This window comes from Triturus cristatus, chromosome 5_1 (assembly GCF_964204655.1).
Source record: "Triturus cristatus chromosome 5_1, aTriCri1.1, whole genome shotgun sequence".
Lineage (NCBI taxonomy): Eukaryota > Metazoa > Chordata > Amphibia > Caudata > Salamandridae > Triturus > Triturus cristatus.
Genome location: NC_140587.1, coordinates 587300279 through 587321630, shown reverse-complemented (window position 1 = coordinate 587321630; position 21352 = coordinate 587300279). Strand labels below are relative to the sequence as shown.

At 45.0% G+C, this 21352-nt stretch overlaps 1 protein-coding gene across 2 annotated transcripts in view; it reads right to left on the bottom strand.

Moving 5' to 3' along the window:
- Nucleotides 1-21352, bottom strand: part of PDE7A (phosphodiesterase 7A) — a 1104576-nt gene that overhangs the window by 820064 nt on the left and 263160 nt on the right. For both annotated transcript variants that reach the window (XM_085605526.1, XM_085605527.1), the window contains exon 3: nucleotides 3050-3133. In XM_085605526.1, the coding sequence (XP_085461652.1) occupies nucleotides 3050-3133 (84 nt within the window). The remainder of the gene's footprint in view (nucleotides 1-3049; nucleotides 3134-21352) is intronic.

Sequence of the window (21352 nt, the reverse complement as noted above, 5' to 3'; positions counted from 1 at the left end):
AGAATCGCCAGCTTGGGCCGATTGGCATCTAAGGTTAGCATCAAAGAGGGGAGCTGGTGGGAGGGGGGCAATTAAAAGGGTTGGTTTGGGCAACGCAAGCACAGGAAGCCGATGGGAGGACTGGAACAGATTACTTTGCCTTCAGATTCATATTTCAAGCAACTAGGAAGGAATCTGAAGTAAGGAGGAAAGTCAACATAAAAGTACAGGCCGAGCTTGAGACTGAGGAGCTGAGAAGATTGAGGTAACTTCAGATCGAAGTGCTTCTAGACCGACTGATGAGGAGTCTGATGATTTTGGCCAGCACGTCATGAAGACCCACCTTCCATGTTAGTGGAGCAGCCAGAGGAGAATCTGTAAGTCAATGGTTACAGCCTTCGATTGTACCATGGATTGCCCGATGCATGGTCCAGCTCCTTCAGACTTTGAAGTGACAGGGTTATGCAATCTTTTGTCTGATACACCTCCAGTGTGGAAGTGCAAGAAAACTGCTGTAGCAGATGGCTAGGCTCGAACGTGACCATGAGAACTAAACGCAAGAGTAAGATTAAAAGTGTACCTTAGCAGAGAGGAGTTGGGGCTCTTGCTTTTTCTTCTGACAAGGATTATCATTGGCTGAACTGTTTGCTTCTTTTCCCACACTCATCCTCTACACCTAGTTAAACTACAGAGAGGGGCTAAACTGCACAGAAAGAAACACATTTTGGGTTAGTTCTGTGACAGAGGCTATTCCCAAAGGACTCTTACTACATTGCAAACGCAAAGAGCAAATTGAGACATGGCATCTAATTCACAACAGCGAAGGAAGAGAAGGTGCCAAGTTGCTTGAACTCAGTGCAATCTGGTCCAAACACCACACCCAGGAGAGAAATGGCAACTGCAACAGTGATTTGGGTAAAAGATTAAAAAAGAAAACATGTACAATAACATAAAAGGAGTGAGTTGCCTGGTAGCTGTGTGCAGCTGCTAGGTCCTCACCAAAACATTTTATAATAACAAGCATTGGCATAGCCAATAGGTCTCGCCTTTGGGCCCTTATAAGAGTTTAGTCATGCAGCACATATCCCAAAAATAATAATTTTAAAATAAGAGCGTGGGTGGGACTAAGGGGCAGCAGCTGGAGTGAGAAGTGATCAGCAGCGGGAGGTTGAGAGAGGGCATCCACGGAAAGAGGGTGGGAGACGAGAAAAAACAGCACTCTTCCAGTGGCCAGAAATCACAAAATGTTAAGCCGACACAAAGGAACACAAAAAAAACCCAACAGCAAACCAGCCGAGGAACGCCTATTTTTATTACAAACTATCGCCCTGGACAATATCTAGTAAAACAAAAGCCAGACTGAAATTAAACAACCCTACATACTAATCTCTAGCCGGGGAGATGGGATTTGGAAAACTAGTTAAGTGCTTGGTTAGAGCATTTTACCTCATTCGTGGCCAGTTGTAATCCCACTGCATACATGCCCATTCTCAGTGCCTAGAAGTGAGCGAAAGAGGCACGGTCTGCTTTGTTAATGATACAAATGATTTTACAGCACTCCATATCGCACTCCTGCCGTTTCTACATTCTATAATTAGCAGCTGTTGTGTTATCCTGCACTTAAATGATGAAATGCAACATTAGTGCAAATCTATCCCCAGATAAACAAAACAGTCCAATAAACCTATGCACGGGGAAATAAGAGTTCAGCAACCTATCCCATGGCAAAGCAAGACGACAAAACTTCCGATCTTTGGGTTAACCAAGAAATAGTGAAAGCAAGAGTCTAATGACCTACACACATGAGAAAGTGAGCACTCACGCCTACCAAAAGTAAGCGCAAGTTGATTACCATCTCTGGAGAGTAAGAAAACAATCATCCACCAAATCCCTTTTGTTGGAAGTAAAGCAACCCACTCGGGGTAAGTAACCGGACTATAGGAACAAGCCTGTCCTCTTTGGAATTAAGATGTCTGAATACAGTAGCCCTAATGCGACCACACTAAAGTAATTTATGTTCAAAAATACTTGCGCAGTGCTTTATTGCCATGTCCTTTTGGCGCTATCGAGTGCACGTCTCCAATGTAGAAAACTGTGTGGCACAAAAATAAAATTATCTTTCTGCACTTAAACGGTCGACGAGCGTTGACAGTACTTGCTGATAAGGCAGCGCCTCACCTGAAAGCCCTGCTCTGATGCTGGGCTTCAGAAGAACCTGTCTAAGTGAGATTTACTGCTGGAGAAAAAGCATGCTGTGTACCCGACACACCCCTGCTGCGGATTCCTAATAGTGAAGTTGGCGAAGAGGAAAGTAGCCTAGCCTGCTGCCCGGAGCCTCAGCGGGTGAGTGCAGCATCTGCATGAACAGAGCGGTGCACCAGTGAAAGCGGGTGATCTGCTTCAAATCAGCCATAAAAGTAACGGGCTGTGCGGCCGTGAAAAGGGATGCGTTCTGTGGTGTGGGAGAAGCGGAGCGAGGAAAGGCAGATGGCAGCACCGCAAAAGAGAAAGTAATCGCGGCTGCAAGGGTGCCTGCAAGATGGCGCCTGTGCTCAAGTGCGCGCCCGCGCGCATAATAGCTTGTGTAACCGCTCGCTGGTGGCCGGAGAAAGCCTTTTGGTAGCGCTTCAAAAAGCAATTTACTAAAGGTCTCGCCAGACCAGCGCATGCGCTGGCTCTAACAAGACCTAAAAAAAAAAAGAAAAAGCAGAGGCACAATAAAATTTGTTTGTAGGTGCGCCTTATAAAATTACTGAAAAAAATCAGGCTACTGCCTATGACATGTGAAGATCAAATATACGTTTTTGAAACAATTTTCCAAACCACAACTTCGATATGTTATGAATGGGTAAGAGACAAGTATAACTAACAAATTACATCAAGCTGCACATTGTCAATTCTAAAATGAGTCTTTCACAACAATGGCTAAGATGTTGTGGGCAAAAGTACAATATAAAAAGGAATCTTAACTAACTCTTTGACCAAATAAATCCACTTACCCCAGAACCTAATATAGAAACAGGTGCTTAGTTAACCATGCATGTACACAAATAAACTAACCAGTACTTACAGTGCAAAATCCGAAAATCGATATAAGGATGGGAAGTTTTTTTCTCTGAATCAAAGCCTGTCCGACTCCTTACACGAACATCTCCTAAAACATGGTAAAGAACGAAATAATTAGGTAAAATGATCAATTAAATATTACACATGCAAAATAGACCGAGGGTCAGAAATATGCATTTCTGAGGAGGTGGACAGAAAGCCCACCAATCGTGTCACCTTAGGATTACAATTTAATATTTGCATCTCAAGACTTTGTAAAACATGCAACTGCATGCTTCATTATCTTTTTATCCCTCCCTGCTCGGGCAAACGCAGACAAAAGTATGTGTTAGCTTTCAAATGCAAAACCGGACAATTCAGGATTAAAAAATGCACCTAAATATGACGAAACCCAAGAATAGTATAACTTATTCAAGTAGCTTATCCTAGATGTATGGCTACAAACAAGGAGATCCGAACGTTTACAAGACAGTTTCTCGAAATGGTAGCCTTCAGCAGCTCAGTTGATGTTTTCACGAGGTAAACGGTTTGCCACTAGTGTTTAGGTTGTTGTGTAATATTCAGACAGCTAAGTAAATTAAAATACCAAAACTCAGCATTACAAATTTTAGCCCACACAACCATTATATTCTGCAGCATAAACACTAATAAATCGACGACCTTTGTTGCACAGTGACTTAATAAAATTGTAGCACTAGAGTTAGTGCACAAGAGTGGCTTCAGTTGAACAAAATAAATCTTGCATCCACATCTATATACTTTGAGTAATTTGTTTTGGTAATGTTTCCAGGTATATTTTAATTATTTATATTATGTTTAGAATACTAATATTTTTAACAGAAAAAAACTGCTCAGTTGTAGGACTCCCTCTGTCCAAGTATCCAATGAGGTCCCCTTCTTTCCCCTGTCCTCTTCTTTGCCCTGCACACCACAGTCACCTCTGAGGTTCTCTTCGGATAGGAAGTCACATTACACCGTTCGAAAACAATTTAGCAATTTATCAAAGTGGTCATCACAATATAGAAGCACTATGCTTAAAGTCAGCATGGCTGTAGTTCTTACATGCAGATGTTGAGGATTTTTTCAATAATATTGGCCTAGTACGAGTTAAGGTACTAAATACCATTGGACATGGCTTGCCAGTCAAAGATGGCGGACACGTAGCTGCTTCGTTCCGCTCTGCCCAGCACAAATATCCTGAAGATTTCGGGTCCCGGGGACCCATCAGATCCTCAAATCTTCACCACCCTGTCGTACACTGTCCCAGGGGCTGACATAGGAGCGGGCATCCTCTGCACCTCTTGCGTGCCACGGGCTGGGCGTGCTGCTGGAGTCAGGTGGAGGCCCTGCCACTGGTTAAGGGGGCAGCGTGGCAATCAGCAGCCCACCTGTAACGGAACCGTGCCGGGGCGGAGCAGTCTGCAGTGGTACCAGTGACAGGGACCTTGTGCTATGGTCAAAGACCTGCTGGTCGTGTGGGAGCTCTGTCGGCAGGAATCGCTCTACCTGTGAGTAGACGGCAAGATTGACAAAAGTGGATCGGGCGCCGAAGACTCGCGAGGCCCTGGTAGAGCTGCTTCTGGGAGGCGCTGAAATGGAGCCTGCTGCTGCTGTTGGTGCGCGGGCCCGGCGCCGATGAGCGGGGCTCCTGCTGCCTCCCGGTGGCTGTGCTGGTGTCCGCAGAGCGGCGCCTTAGAGGCGGAAGGTGCAGAGCTGCCGTGAGCCCGCACGCTTGAGAAGCGACCGGAGAGATTAGCCGGTGACGGACCTCCGGGTCCATACGACGCGTGGACCCAGGGGACGATCTCAATGACAACCGCGGCTGCCGGCGGGCCTTGAGCTGCTGGTGACTGATGCGATATTGGAAGTCATATCGCTGCTGCTGATCGGTCCTGTGCAACAGGGGGCTGCGGACGGCTAGGCACTGTTCACACACCCTACACCAATAGAGACCTGCCTGGTGAATCACTGTGACCCTGTAAGTAACCCCTCGACCGCCATGTTGTACACTGTTTAGACGGCACTGCTGGAGACTGCTTGGGCAGAGGCCCCGTTGTTCAGGACACCCGGGCTGCGTTGTGAATAAGGAGAGGGAGTTAGGAGTTGTTGCTTGCTTGATCTGTGGTGGCCCTGTAGAAGCGCATTTTCGGAGGACTGCCAATTGCTGAACCAGGGCGGAACAGCGTAGATTCCCTCTGGTGGTGATTGCTGCGCTGAGACTCTGAAGCACAGGGATGAACTCACGAAGGATTTGGGAAAGTGCCTATCGTGGTGGTAGAGCGAACCTGTGGGTAACTACATTGTGCTGCTGGCCCGGAGTGCCTTACTTTTAAGAATTTCTTCACTATTCATATGCCTCTCCTTTGATGCCTAGTTATGCTGCTGGTCCTTTGGTTGGCTGAGATTGATGGGCCTGAACGCTTAGTAGTCATCGAGGAGATCTGAGGACGGAGTTGCCCTGCTATACTTGGGAGGTATTGCCGTGAAAGATTGCATACGAGACTGTGGAATCTGCGCAGCTCTTTCAAATATGAGGGGCGGGGTCCTGTCCCAGGTGGATTCGGCGGTCTAGTGGAGCATAGAGCAGGATGCAGAGACAACGGGTGGTATCGGAGCGCCATCGGAGTAATATCGCACTTTGGCGGCATAGGGGATGGGACATCGAAGTCGCCTATTGAATTGGCGGGTTGCTCCTGTTCTGAGCTCTACGTTTACACCTACAGCGCCTTTGCAATCATGGGCAAACAAGACGCCAAACAACCAATTTCGACAGCAAGTGTTCCTCCCGACATGCAGACTTGGAACATGATGCACAGGCCGAGGACCCACATGACTCACATGCTTAGGATCAAGGAGAGGATCTGCGATCGCTTATGTTAGAGATGCGGTCCAGCCCTCGTACCATAGACACCAAACTGGACAATTTAACTGCACAGCTGGATTCAGTCAGGTCGCAGGTGTCGACACATGAGACGTGTCTGGATGCCTTGGAAAATCATCACATGGAGTATCATGAGTTCCTGGTGGAAACAAAGGAGCAGTTGTTCCACATGGATAAGCTGCTGGGGGTCATCCGAGCTAAAAACGAGGATTTAGAAGCGATGTCGAGATGCAGCAATCTCCGCATCACAGGGATTCCGGAAACGACGGCCATTTCTAAAATGGAGACTTACGTAACGGAGTTGCTGCATGATCTGTTTGACCCTCACCTTTCCCCAGTTTTTGTGGTAGAAAGAGCCCACAGATCGCTGGGACAAAGGCCTCCTGTCTGTGCACCGCCCAGACCCATCATAGCGAAGCTCGTAAACTATCAGGATAGGGACCTTGTTCTCCGGATGGCAAGGGAGAAAGGCAAGATTACACATAAAGGGAACACCATTTCATTTCATCCTGATTTAACCCCGGCGGTGCAGGCGACGCGACGAGAATTTCTCCAGGCAAACCGGATTCTATTACAGGCACAGATTCCGTACTCACTGTTGTACCCAGCTAAGCTAAAGGTTTCTTTCAATAGAACTTCCCACTTCTTCACAGACGTGAAATCTGCACTAAAATTTGCTAAACATGTTGGTGGGAAAAAGAAGGGGCATCGTGAAGATGATGGGACAGCAGGAGAACACCTAAGTGACAATGACTAATCTGGGTATCGTATGGTCTATATACTAGTTGATTGCACCATCAGGACGTGAGACTTGTGCTTTGCAGAGTGAGGACTTGCCAGATGTTCTGAAGCTCTCTTTAACGTGGTTTGTTTTCATGAAGTAAATTTGTGGTTTTGTGCGGGTAACATCTGCAGTATTCCCAGCCACCTTGTGCAAAGCAAGGTAGTATGCCAGTGTTGCTGCGCCCTCATGCTTTTACTTGTGTGTTCTTTTTTTTCTAGGGTGGGTATGCTACAACCTGATTGGGGGGTTGGAGTGGGTGGAGGGAAGGGGGTAGGGTTTGTGTTAATTGCCAGTATAGGATGTGATTTGGTGGCGAAACTATGTCATACCTGGTTGAAGTACCAAGTCGTGGATGCATACACAACAGCCATGAGTAAACACCTTGCGGATGACTGTTAACACGTTAAACTGCCTCACTTGGAATGTTCGTGGGCTAAACGATGGTAGAAAATCGAGACTGGTTCATGCCTATTTATCCCGCCATAATGTAGACATATGCGTACTGCGAGAGACACACCTAAATGTTACGCCCTCACAGAGACTTCGTCATAGCCGTTGGGGACATATATATTCCTCAGAATAATCCAATTACGCACGAGGGGTGGCTGTATTGATTAAGCGGGGGCTAGACTGGAGGGAGAGGTATATAAAAGTAGACCATCTTGGTGCAGGGACTTATGTGGCGTTTCTATGACTATTGTGGCCGTCTATGGCCCCAATATCGACTCTCCAGATTTTTTTTTTTTATAATATCTGGTCTAAAATCGGGGCGATCGGCTGTTCTACTGTACAATGGGGAGGAGACTTTAATGCCATCCTAGATGACGAATTGGATAGGAAGGGGGCCGCCCGCACCTTGCACCCATCGGCTAGTGCCGCCCTGAGGGCGATAATGGCTGATGGAGATCTGATCAGAGGCGCAACTAGAGTCAAATATCTCAGGGGGGGGGGGGGGGAGGGGGGGGGGCTGACCTGCTGGCTTCAGCAGCAGCACGCCCCTCTGGGATCAGAGCCCAGGCAGGTGAACTAGTATACAGCTGCACACCCTGCAATGGGAGGTGGTCCGGTGTTTACCCCCAGGTGCATCGGACATTCCCAGTACGGCGCAGCAGTTCTAAGGTGACAAGCGTACACCTTGGGCCTATTACGGACCCAGAATACCACGGCCTAGCGAAACATTCCCAGCCTGGGATGGGGCTGAGCCCCTCCCTCTTACCCTCTGAAGTCTTCCCATATGCCCCTCTGTCCAAGAAGGACCATAAAGTAAAAGCACACATACACTCTGAACTGAGATCACCATGCACCCGAGATCAAGGTTGAGGATCAAGGGGAGGGAGAGCAGACTAAGTACTGGGGCAAAGAAAGGTAATCTGAGTAATCTGCAGATTACGTCCTCAACCCTTTCTCATCCCAGTCCTTATGTTATTTTGGATATTCAAATAGCATGAAGTTTGTGACCAGTTGCCCAACAAGCTCATGCATACCTAAAGCAACTCCAGATACCCCAAAGGTGCTCAAAAGCACAGGAAGAAACTCAAAAAAACAGGCAGGTATTGGCCACAGTTCTGAGTCAGACGAAGGATGGTACAGCCGGAGGCCAGATGATAGCCAAAGGGACTAAATGCGAAGGCTTTGAAAAACCTGCCAACAAAAGACCCATTGTCACAGAGTCAAATCAGCATGGTCTGTCCAGAGGCATATGGGATAGCCACACAGAAACATGGAGAAAGTACCCAGATCTACAAAGATCTGCAAAGTAGGCAGTGGCAATGCACCAAAGCCACATACAAAATCCAATGAGAAACAACAAATCCAAACATATGGCAAACAAATAAAATGCCCCATAAAATGCTGTTTCCAAGTCATGTACCACTGGACAAGCCACCCACAGGACCAAGCATCAAAAAAGCCATGCACAGGGTAGCCCAAAAGATCACCATCCAAAGAGGCCTACCAGAAGAAAGAGGATGTTGCCCAACAACATTCTGCAGCAAAAAAAAGAAAATAGAACGGCCAAGAGGAAAGAAGCCACAAACAGCTGAACACTACAAAACACTATGCTGACAGACAAGCCATAAGGCAGAGAAGAACAAAAGAAGATGGCAACACAAGATGGGATTGCAGTCAAGTCAGATCAATACTATGCACCAAACACACCACCAGCAAGGACATATGGAAAGAAACAGGACTAGAGCCGTGCACATTCAGTAAAGCTGAAACCAGGTCAGGCAGGCCAAGGTGAGGGCACCCACCAATCTCTCCACTCAACCCAGTAGAGAAAGCAAAAACAGAAGACCATAGCCAGAAAGTGCAAAAATAACAAAACGGAAAAATAAAATAGACAAGGAAACCTGAACCAGCACACAAGAGCAATGTATTAGAACTGCTCAAGAAAGAGGGACAACTCAACTACATCTCCACCAAGCCACATCCCCTTGGAGATAAGTTACTAAGGTAGAAAGTCAATGCTATCAAACCCAACCAGAAGCTAGAAAGGCCAGAGCCTTAAAATCAGGACCCAACCAACCTACAATGGAACAAAAGAATAAGGGATATGGTGGAAGGGGGGGTGGTAGGGTATACACAAAACAGGATGACCGGCAAAAGGCATGCAGAGCAAGTGCATCACAGCTTTGGCATTAAAGACGGAGCAAGACACTTTCAATGGAAGCCAGTTAAGCCTAGAGGGGCCAGAGAGAGACTTTAGCCCTAAGAGAGCAGTTTAAGTGGGCAAGAGCCAAGAAGATGAGGCCTGCGGCCAAACAGCTACATGATACAGGCCCCCATAATACATGGATGCCAAATGCACAACACCCCACTAGCATACGAAAGAAGCAGGAATGCCATGGAACCACCCTGGCCATCACAACTAATCAGACAAATAAGTTATTTCGGGGTCTAGCCCATTAAAGCCACATTAAAAAATAATTTGTGTGTTCAATATAAAAGTAGTAAACACATACACGACAATACAGATGATTGAAAACAATAAAGTAGACACTTTAGGTCAAATGTATCCATAATATTGCATTTGCGCTTTAGCTTATAAAATTTCATGTTAACATATTAACAAGAATCACACCAGAAAAGCTAAAACCAATTTAAATACATATAGACAATTAATTCCAAATGCCGAATGAGAAAAAACAATCCTAAAAGCTGTCTAACATTGCACCCATAATGTATTAGCTTATAGTATTCTTGGGAACGTGTAAACAAAAGTCACACTAGGCTAGAAACAAGTTCAAATGTACAAAAACACTTGATTCAAAAAGTCAAAATAGACCCAACCTTTTTATCTGGAGACACAATGCATATAAATAATGGCAGAGGACAGCAACTATATAAAACAACTAGTGTCAGAGTTCTGCTACGCGGAATTGCTCTGAGCGCCCAAGAAACTCAGTGAGACTCCACAGAATTCCGCGATCGGGCAGAGCTGCTCAACGCGGCCATTTGCGCTAGGTTTTTGAAACTATGCAACACGACGCATGTTCTTACGCTCAATATCGTGCACGGATGGCACCACAAGGAGAACATCTGATCGAGGAAGCAGCTGCTGTCCCTGGCACGCTCTCACGCTCGCTGTCTTCAGAAAAATCAGCCGCATGTCACAGGTGCGGCCTAAAGCTGCGCTAGCAGGCAGTAAGTCCCACGAGTGCTCGCAGGAAGCTGGCAATCTTGCCAGCACTAGCGAGCACTCAGACTCATTGCGATCGACAGCGTGCTCAAAACCCAGTGTGGAAATCACTCATTTTATTCTCCACTTTGCAAACTAAACCAGTAGTCTGAGGTGTGCCAAAGCATGTCATTAATTATTGATGCTCAGGTGCGCATATTCACAGTGCAAGGATGGCTATGAAAAGAGAGGACATCGTACAAAGATCTGCCAGGTTATTTATACATGTTGCATGGCCTGGTGATGTGGAACCACTTAACCCTCCCTGTGCTAAACTTTTTTTTTTGCTATTAGGGGTAGTTTGCGCTTAGGCTCTTGTAAGATTTTGACCACATAAGGTACCCACGCCAAATTTGCGTCCTTTTTCTTCCATCATCATGGGAATTCTAAAGGTACCCAGGTTTTGTGGATTCCCCTGGAGGGTACCCAGAAATTAACCAAAATACAGCTAAATTTTGTTTTTGGGGGAAAAATGGGGGAAAAGTGCTGCAAATGAAAGAGTCTGGTTTTTCTCCTGCAAATGGTATCAACAAGGGGATTGTGGGGCTGAAATCAGTTTTCAGAGACTGACAGACTTTTGTCAGAAAACCAACATTTTTTACACAGATTTGGCATCTTACTGGGACATAGTCTATTTTTGCTATTATTTGTGCTTTCAACCTTCTTCCAGTTAATGGTAGAAATGGGTATGAAAGCAATAATGGATCCTGGAAAGCTATACATTTTAAAACAGTAGACATAATTCTGAATTCAGCAAGGGGTCATTTGTGTAGATCCTTCAAGGTTTCTTTATAGAAACTAACAATTGAAAATAGGAAAAATTAAAAAGGAGTTTATAACAGCCATGTGTGCAAACGTTTTCACCTGTGAATTCTTCTAATTATGACAGATGTTTGAAAGCAATATACAGTTACATCCGCTGGACCTTTCTGGTTGTGGGGATATATAGGACTTGTAGGTTCACCAAGAACCAGATGAACCCAGAGCCAATAACTGAGTAGCGTCTTGCAATGGATTTTTATTATGTACCGGGTATATAGCAATTAATTTGGGAAAATATATACAGAGAAAAATCAGGATGAAAGACACCTATGTATTTCTGAAATTGGAACAAAATAGAGTTTAGAAACAGTAGCTATTTGCACATTTCCGAAATTGTGAGTACCCAAACTAGCATGAAAATTATAGAAATTTTTGGAAGGCAGAAAGGCATCGAAAGTCAATAGGTAAGAACAGTTGATCTACAATTCTGTGTTACCCCAAGTCTCCCGATAAAAATGGTACCTCACTTGTGTGGGTAGGCCTCGTGGCCGCGACAGGAAACATCCCAATACGCAACATGGACACACCACATTTTCACATTGAAAACTGACTTTTTTTTTTTTACACAGAGCACCTAGCTGTAGATTTTGAACCCTAGCTCTGACAGCATCTAGGGAAACCTACCGAACCTATACATTTTTGCAAAGTAGGCAGGCAGGGGAATCCGGGATGGGGTGACTTGTCTGGCTCTCACCAGGTTCTGTTACCCAGAATCCTTTGCAAACCTCAAACTTTGTTAAACCCCCCCCCCCCCCCCCCCCAAAACATTTTCCTCACATTTCTGTGGTGGAAAGATCTGTAATCTGTGGATCCACAAAATTCCACCCACCCCGCATTCCCCAAAGTCTTCTGAGAAATATGCTCCCTCATTTGTGTGGGTAGGCCTAGTGGCTGCGACACCACATTTTCATGGTGAAAACAGACCTTTTTTTGCAAAATGCCTAGCTGTAGATTTTAAATCAGCAAGCACTATAATCAATAATTTCCAACCCTAATTAGTGAAGAATGAGGTAATACGATCCCAAAGGGAGACAATATCTTAAACATCAAGGTACCAGGTCAAGGCAGATATCAAAATGCAGATAAATGTTGTAAAAACATTAGTTCCTATTAGTTTTTGTTTTTCCAGATCTGCCTTAGTGACAGGTCAGCCAAAGGGATGCAGCTCCAAGCTAACCATAGTCTACAGTTTCTTTATATTACTAAATTCACAAGTTACTCTCAAAGATGGCACTCTTGAGCGCCTGGCAGTAGGTGCTTGTTCCGTCCTAAGCACTTTCCTTTCTAATCCTTCAGTATTCTTGGATGCAGATGGCAGCAGTTGTGTTGTCCGTCATTCCAGGAATTGGCACTATCGCAAAACTTTAACCCCTTCCTTCCGAAAGTTGCTCCTGCCAGAATGGTGGTGTCCTTTTTACATGAGAAAGGTGGGATAAATTCTTAAGCCCATCACATCGAACTGTAGTCTGGGTCCTCAAGATCTAGACCGGGCCTTTCCACCTCCCAGTCAGCAGCCAGTCCCCAGACTTAATGCCATGCACTTGTCCTTCCAGGGGTGGGGACCAGGTGTCTATGACCTGCTGGCCATTTTCACATAGTCTGTTAGGTCTTTACAATAATCCAGTAATACAAGATGTGGCATATCCCACAGTCTTGATCGAGATGCAAACCCATGGACATTGGCCGGCCAACCAATCACTAATTCATAGGACAATAATATATTCTTTGCTGTTACGGTCATTCTCATGGAGAACAAGGCTAATGGTAAGGCATCCACCAAATCCCGTTCACATGATACATTTATTTTTTACAAGTTCTTCAGTGTTCTGTTACACCTTTTCACTAATCCAGCAGCTGTACGGTGATAATGAAATTTCTGCCTTATGCCTAAACTTTTACACACCAAATCCATTATTTAATTTGAATAATGTACTCCACTGTCACGCCAAATGCTCCAGGGCACACCGAACCTTGTAAAATATTTTAATAGTACTTTTGTCGTACTCAAAGCTGTGTTGTCTTTCAAAGGGAAGGCCTCAGTACAATTGCTCAAACTGCATATCACAACCATCACATAATGCTTCCCATTGCTCAGAGACATCTGGATAAAATACATCTGCAAGCATCCAAAGGGATACTCTTGCATGAGAAAATTACTTGTTGGTACAGCAATTCCTTTTTCTATATTTTGCTGTGCAAAAGAATACAAATTTTACAAAAATGTATAGCCACTTTTCTGCCTATACTGTTCTCTCATTCTTGAAATTGTGTTTACTATACCATCCGCTCCCAGATAAGCTGGTCCACGTATCATTTGGACCACAGGCAAAATGAAATGGTCTGGTAGAATCCATCTATTTATATTCAGACCTTCCATACATGCCTGAAAGTCTTGGCCAAACGCATCCTTATACTGCCACTTTTTTCTTCCTCATCTGCTAAATTGTGTACTTCCTTCACCTCTGCATAAGGGTCCTACCCCACTCCATCATAAGTCTTTACTACCACATACATCAGTGACTGTTTCGCCAAAGCTGTAGTTCACACTATTTCATGCGCAAAAGCAATTCCTTGTCCCACCTCATCAGTTACTTTCTTGTGTGCACTGCATTTAATGATAGCTAATCTTTTCAAGAGTGATGGCATTCAAAAGCACAGAAATGAGATGTTCATGCTGTATCTTAGCTCCACTAGAGAAAATAAAATTTTCTTTCGGCCCATGAGTTGGCCGAAGTTATGGGCCACGCCAAACACGTACAGACTATCAGCGTATATTTTTACCTTTAACCCTTCTGACAATTCACATGCTCTAGTCAGGGTTATCAACTCTACAGCCTGTGATGTTTTGTTGCAGGGATTCTGCACATACACAGAACTATGCACAGGAAACCAGGACCTCGGTGTATTGTGGTGTACCAAAAACACACCTCAGTGCCCAGAACCCCTATCCAGCTAGCTATAGTATCCCATTCGTTCTCCGTACTACAGCAGAGCTACCAATGATTGGATATCCTAGAACATGTGACTCAGGGCCTCTCAGAATTCGTGGGAACAAGACTCTTTCGCTTAGACACTCATACCTGTTCACGATGTGAGTAACCAGACACTGTATAGTTTAAAATGTTTATTTCAACTAACATCTGTAATGCAGTACACGTGCTAACACTAGCAAAGAAATGCATAAAAACAATATAATCTGCATGGTTCAGGGGTGGGGAATTTGTATCGCCCGACGCCCTGGACATGAGGATTCTTGTTGCGGACAAGAAGTTTTATTGTCTACTTAGTCCTCCGGACAAGTAGACATTCTCTTTAACCCTTGTGCATCTAATATAATCGCAAACCAGTTATTTCAGATCGGAATCGGAAATCTTTGTAAATGCGCCTTTTTTTAGGTAATTACGGTAACCAAGCTAAGCGGGGCTGCAGCTGTGAGAAACTTTGTGCTCACTGCCAATCCGAGAGGTCACACTTCAAGGATGCCAATTAGCGATGCCGGCTCCCATATTAGTTATGCTTTCGGGTGCTAAAAGTTGCAGAATGTGCGCTCATTGTTAAACAATAAAGATACGCCACTAGTGGTGCTGGGCAGATTCCCCTGCAGTGGTAGAGGCAGGCGCGCAACACCCATTGGATTGACAGGGCTTCAGCCCCCCCCCCCCCCCCGTCATGTGTGGCAGCCCGGTATGAGACACCTTCCCGGGCAAAAAAGCAGCCGCACCCGAGCACTTCACAGGTCTTTAAAAGACCATTTGCATGTTAATGAGGCCTCGCTGTTGTTTCACCCCTCCGAAGAGCCCCTGCAGCTCCACTCTGCCTATTGCTTAAAGTTCAGCCCCCCCCGAAATTTTTTCTCAGCCCCCCCCCCGAAATGTGGCTCTAGTTGTGCCTCTGGGTAGAGGCCTACGTGAGCGGGGTCAGGGAAGGTGAATGTCGTACGTTACGAGTCCTTGAGAGTGGACAGGAATGCTGTGTATGCAAATTCTCGGAAAGAGTTCGAAGTCAGAGGAGCCCTGCGAGCTGAATTTGAAGGGAAGCTGAACAAGGAGGTTCTGGTGACACTGGACGCCCTCAATTACATAATGGGTTACAGATATCAGATGTACTTCTATGATAAAACATACACAGATTTCTCACTGCTTAAAAGCCCCTGAAGTCAGCTGTGTGTGAAATAGCACCAGAGAGCCTTAAAACCAGTAATGCAGGAAGTATTTGATGCACTTGTATAGCGTTCCGAAGTCCCCGATTCAAGGAACTGCTGGGATATTCCTCTATTTATTGTGCAGAAAATTGCATGCTGCCATCTGAAGGCATGCGTGATGCCATTTTCCACAGGAAAGCCCTTTCTGTCCAGGGGAATAGATCTATTAATTTGCGTAGTAGGCTCTGAAGACCGACCGAAAATAACGGGCTTGTTGGAAATATATGGTGGAGATAAGAGAGATGGGAGAACTGCTGGCGTACGAAGCCTAGGCCAAAAAAACCAGGAGAATAGAATAAGGAGCAGAAGAGGCCCCTCATTCTTCACCTACCCCTGCTGGCACAACGATGAGCCGATAGTAAGCACCGCACAGGATCTAATTATTTGACATCCTCACTGTGGCTTCGACCATACATGCTAACAATCTGAAATTATAAAGAGGGTGATTTAAAATAAATAAAAAAAGATCGTGTGACTGTATTTTACTCATAGACCTTTACGGAAGCAGAGGCATTTTCAGGCGGCAGACAAAATGCTCAATGCTTCTTTTACTACATTGTCTTAAAGGCATATGTTTCCCAATGGAGGTGGTACTGACTTTTCTTCACTGAGAGCTCGCTGTTGGTGGTTAGTGCACCCACTGTGTCTCCTAAGCTGCCTATTCCTCCTTCTTCTCCAGTTTCCTAACTTCACTGTATTCTGTTCCCGTTCAAGTAACCTAACTTATCAGCTGCTACAATTTGTGTTTCACCATAGTGGCTCACTTACCCTGAGCACCAGCATGGACTATAATGGGGATTATCAGGTTCCCCCGGCCAAACACTAGAAGTCTGACCAGCGCTCTCTCCCCCACTTTCCTCAGGTATTTGGATCATTTTCTCTAAATACATCCTCTGCTTAATGCCGCACCATAATCATCAGTGCCCGCCTAAAGCTGATCTCTAGTGCCCCCATATCTGCTTTGAATCCTTCAGTTGCTAGTGCCCAGCCTCTCTCTTCCTCCCACACCAGCGGCGTAGGAAGGGGGCTGCGGTGGGTGCGGGCCGCTCCGGATGTCATCACTGAGGTAGATGACAAAATGGCAAAAATAACACTTGCAACTGTAAGTATCTTATTTTTCCTTCTTTCATTAACTTCAATGTGTGTGGGGGGTGACAAGAAATTTTCTGCACCGGGTACCACCTGACCTTGCTACGCCACTGCCCACCACTCACTGAACTTTTAGCACCACATTCTACAGTGTTGTATCCCAGTCGTTCACAAGTTCTCCCCTATTAGCCAGTACGTGTTGTTATTATAGTGCTTCGCACTTCACTTGTGTTCTTTTCAAGCACTATAAAAGCAGACTTTATCACTACTTTATAGGATGCGATTCAGCGACCTCAGAAGGATAAATGACGGAGATTGCCCTGCCAGGGTTTTGTAATATTCTCTTCCAACGTGAGCACAAAACTAAGAGAACATTTAAAGTGCCATCATCCCTCCTTCTGTTCGAGTATAATCCTGGGTGGACGCTATCTAGATCCTAACACCTAAATGCCAAAGTAATGGGGAAACAAAGGCACACATCTTGTTATCATTTACGTAAAAAAAGCTACGATTCGGAGGCTGGTTTTTGATTTTCTACAGCTCCTATATGTAACACATATGCATGCACTGTAAAAAAATTCAGCTGTATCAGTGTGTATGGGTATTTACAGGTATAACAAATTAAATAGCACTTCCTAATTTTTTAAAAAATGTAATACTTTCATAGCGCTACTCATCCCACTGTATGGTGTCAGAGCGCTTTAGATCACACACACATTATACACTGACTATTAATCATACAAGTGTGTAGTGTCACAAACAGTCTTTACTGGTAGGGATTATATGCTACGATTGTATAGCTGGTAGAAATTGAAAGTTGGGGTTTAAAATATAACAGTGCCTGGGATGGTCCATTATTAATGCTCAAAAAAACTTTTTAGCAGCCTAATAATAACAGATTGAGAACAAACAAGGTTCTAAACCCATGTCTTGCTGTTTACATGCAGGTGCTTGATACCCGTTTATAGCTCACTGTGCTATATTAGAAAGAATACAAATTATGAGATGCAAGTAATAAAACAGTGTCCCACTTCCCTGTCTACATATCATAATAATCTGTCATCTGCATGTGACCTGATGTGCCTTGCAGGAGTGAGGACACACATTAACACTCTATGCTACTTTAACAAAACACAGATCTCTCCAGCAAGTGCTTTAACCACCCGTTTCCTTACAGTTATTATTATTATTCCCTGAGATTTACTAGGCACACAGAGCTTGCAGCAGCACATGCTTTAACCCCATAAAATATTTTAAAATGCAGACGTTGCAACCAATTAAGCAAGAACAGACTTGGTCATGTTTCCTCTTGGTGCCAATTTTTTTTAAGTTTAAAAAAAAAATGTACAAGTTGACTGCTTTTCAGGACTCCGCCCCGTGTGACTTCATCATCTTTTTGTTGGCCACTTTGATCCCCCAGTGTATGGGATCTCAAAGTAAAGTTTTGCCAATTCCAGTACTGCTCATGACCATACAAGTTAAGAGCAGGGAGTTAGGGCTCACAAAGACATCTTGCTTTCGTGTATTTGCCTCTTCTATAGACTACCTCTCCTCACTGGATCACAAGCAAAAGCTCTCATCGCTCCCTTTGCCCTCCAGGCTATAAGGCTGATCTTCATCTGGCTAAGATTATTATATTTAGGGTTTGTTTGTACAGCGCTGTTAATCACCAGAGGTGATTTCCGAGTGCTTATCTGACCTATGTCCTCTGGCACTTCTCCCTCTGATCTGGACACGGCTCTTCCAACAAAGTTTCCACTTTATTTTGTACCACTGATGACTTTTCCCATACCTATTCTTCTGCTTCTGCAGTCCATCCCTTCCTATAATTTGGTTTTATTTATAGTGCTTAATAATCTCCTTCTGTTTTTAGCACTAAAAATGGTAGAGCTAATTATTGTTTATGTAATAGTACTCAATTTGATATCCTTAAATGGAGGGAAAGCAAAAAATGTATTGCCAAAACCTGAACTCACAGTGACTCCAATCTAATCTCATAACACTAATCTGGGCCGGGAAACAACCCTGTGTTAAATATGAACTCCTCACACTGCCACAGGCACAGAACGGGATGGGATGGGTGCCCCAGACCTACAGTTATATCCACTGTGCACACAGGCACAATTCTTACACTTTTAAAAAACACCCTACACCCTTCCAACCACATGTGACAGAGGAGATAGAAGAATCTCACCATGCCCTGTCTCGACAGCCCTGTTTCTCCCATTTAATCACTCAGGCCCTGAGATGGATACTCCGCAGTGCTTAAGATGGGCATGGAGGTGTCTGGCGAAGCACGCAGGACACACGCGTCTATATGCCTCATCGGTCCCGTTGGCTAGGCACCCTGAGCTGCCGCCACTATCGGATAACAGCGCCTGCCACTTCGCTGATTTATTCCCAAACGACAAATTCCTCGATCTTCCGGATCAAGACCCCACTATAAATACTCCGCTCAACACTTTTTTAGGCTATCAACTGCGCACAACCTGCAGGGTATCATTTAAAACGTTCCTGAATCCCCACATGTCCCGGCAGCAGTGGAACACATTTACACAACTACTACTGCACGTAAACTAATCACATCATTATATAGTTATATGCAGCAGTCAGCACCAGCAGCATCCACGCCAGCCCGTGAGGCGTGGGACATAGATCTTCAATTGCCTGTCACAGATAAACAGTGGGCATTCTGTTGCGGCAAGCTAGAATCTCTATCACCAACTATAGGTTGCGGCTCATCCACTTTAAATTTTTACACCACATCTATAGAACGGCTGTACAAACACATCCAATGAGGCTCACCCCCAGACTCTCACTGACAGAGGTGCTGCCTACCTGCTGCAGATTTTGTGCACCTGGCATGAAATTGCCCAGCCATCACCAGATACTGGGGGAGGTATTTCACACCATTGGGACCATGATAGACGCAACATTAAAACCATCCCCATTGCATGGACTGTTGGGCAATGTGGCAGAAGTGGACCGAGAGGTCCGCAGCCTATTGCGCTGATGCTGCTGCTTGCAAAGCACAGGGTTGTGATGAACTGGGGATGCCGCCAGGCTCCATAAGTACAGGATTGGCTCAAAGACGCCACTTACGGTCACAAACAACTAAATAACTATTGGGAGCTAATGCCACCGAGATCCAGCCCCCAGAATATCTGGGAACCATTCAGCGCTTATCTCCGACAATTGGACACCACCGCGGGGACTCCTGCTGAACAGAGAGAGACCCCCTAACCCCTTCGAGAGCCTGCCTATGCAGTTCCCATACACTCCGCCCCTATCTACTACTGTCTACACATCAAACTCCCAAGATAGATGCGGCTAATATACTGAACTCCGGCTGGGCGGGATGTATCGGGTACGGCTACTCCTATGACCATGTGGGAATGTCTTCTTATCCATCTGCTCAGGCCCAGCTGTTCGTATGCAATGGGGCAACAACTTGCTATGCCTGCAACTGTATTATTGTAACTGTATAACTGTCTATGATGTACAAAGTGTCGCTGACAACATTGTTAGAATCAATGTCTATTTATTGTCAACACGGTTTATAAAGGTTTTCAAAATAAAAAATAAGCGAGTGTCTCAGGGCTCTTGTCTGAGTCCCACACTATTTAATATATATGTAACCCCCCCCTGGCAGATACTATAGAAGCCTATGGGTTCACACCACTCTCATATGCGGACGACACAACTTTTGCTTTCTTTTGAGAATGAGCTTTCTGCAATGAGAGACCACTTTATGAATGGGATGAAAGTTATCACGGCCTGGATGGCTATGAATTTCCTCCAGTTAAACAGTGGTAAAGCAGAAATCATACTCTTTGGGGCAGCGCAACAGCTATGGTCCCCTGGCTGGTGGCCATCAGAATTGGGAGTGCCACCTGTTCCTAAATCCTTAGTGAAAAACAAAACTACGCACTTGGACCAGAATTTAATTATGAAAGATATGGTTGGCTAGCACTGGCACCTGCTTTCATGTTATAAGGCTACTGAGCAGCGCCTTTCCTTTGCTCCCACTTGCAGTGTGCAAAACTTTAGTTCAGGCGCTGTTGATTAGTCGTGTGGACTAATGCAATGCTCTTCTGGCCACAGTTAATGAATCCCTTTTGGACAAACTCCAGGTGGTTCAGAATACAGCGGCTCGCCTAATTCAACATCTACCAGAGAGATCTGCTTTGGTTCCCTTACTGCGCTCGCTTCATTGGCTGCCGATGAGAGAAAAAATCTTCAAAATCTGTTGCCTAGTGCACAAAGCGCTTAATGGCAAAGGACCTAGATATCAAATGGAGAAACACATTCCTTATCGACCAGTAAGTTCTCTAAGATCTATGAGCAAGTATCTACTCACTGTCCCACGAATTAAGAAAACTCGCTCCGGAGGTATAGCTTTCCAATTTCTTGCCCCCTGCTATTGGAACAAACTTCCTATTCCAAACGAGAATGCATTGTTCATGGTAGCTTTGGGAAAATATTGAAAACCAAACTGTTATACTATCCTAGTCCACTGTCTAAGTTCTCTCTGCTGCGCCAAGATAGCCCTTCGGGGATGATTCATGCGCATTACAAATAACCTTAGAAATAATAATGGCCCCATATTTTAAAAACTTCCAACATTGCAGGACGTATTTTTCTTTGCATCAAGCATTCTTGCAAGTACTGCAAATTTGCAAGATCAAAACAACAAGTTACTTACCTTCGGTAACGCTTTTTCTGGTGGATACAGTATCTGCCTGTGGATTCCTCACCTTGTGAATATCCCCTGCGCCAGCAACATTCGGAAACGTTTATAGCTCTCTACGCCGACGAGGACGACGTCACAGAAGCGCTGCTCCACTGACG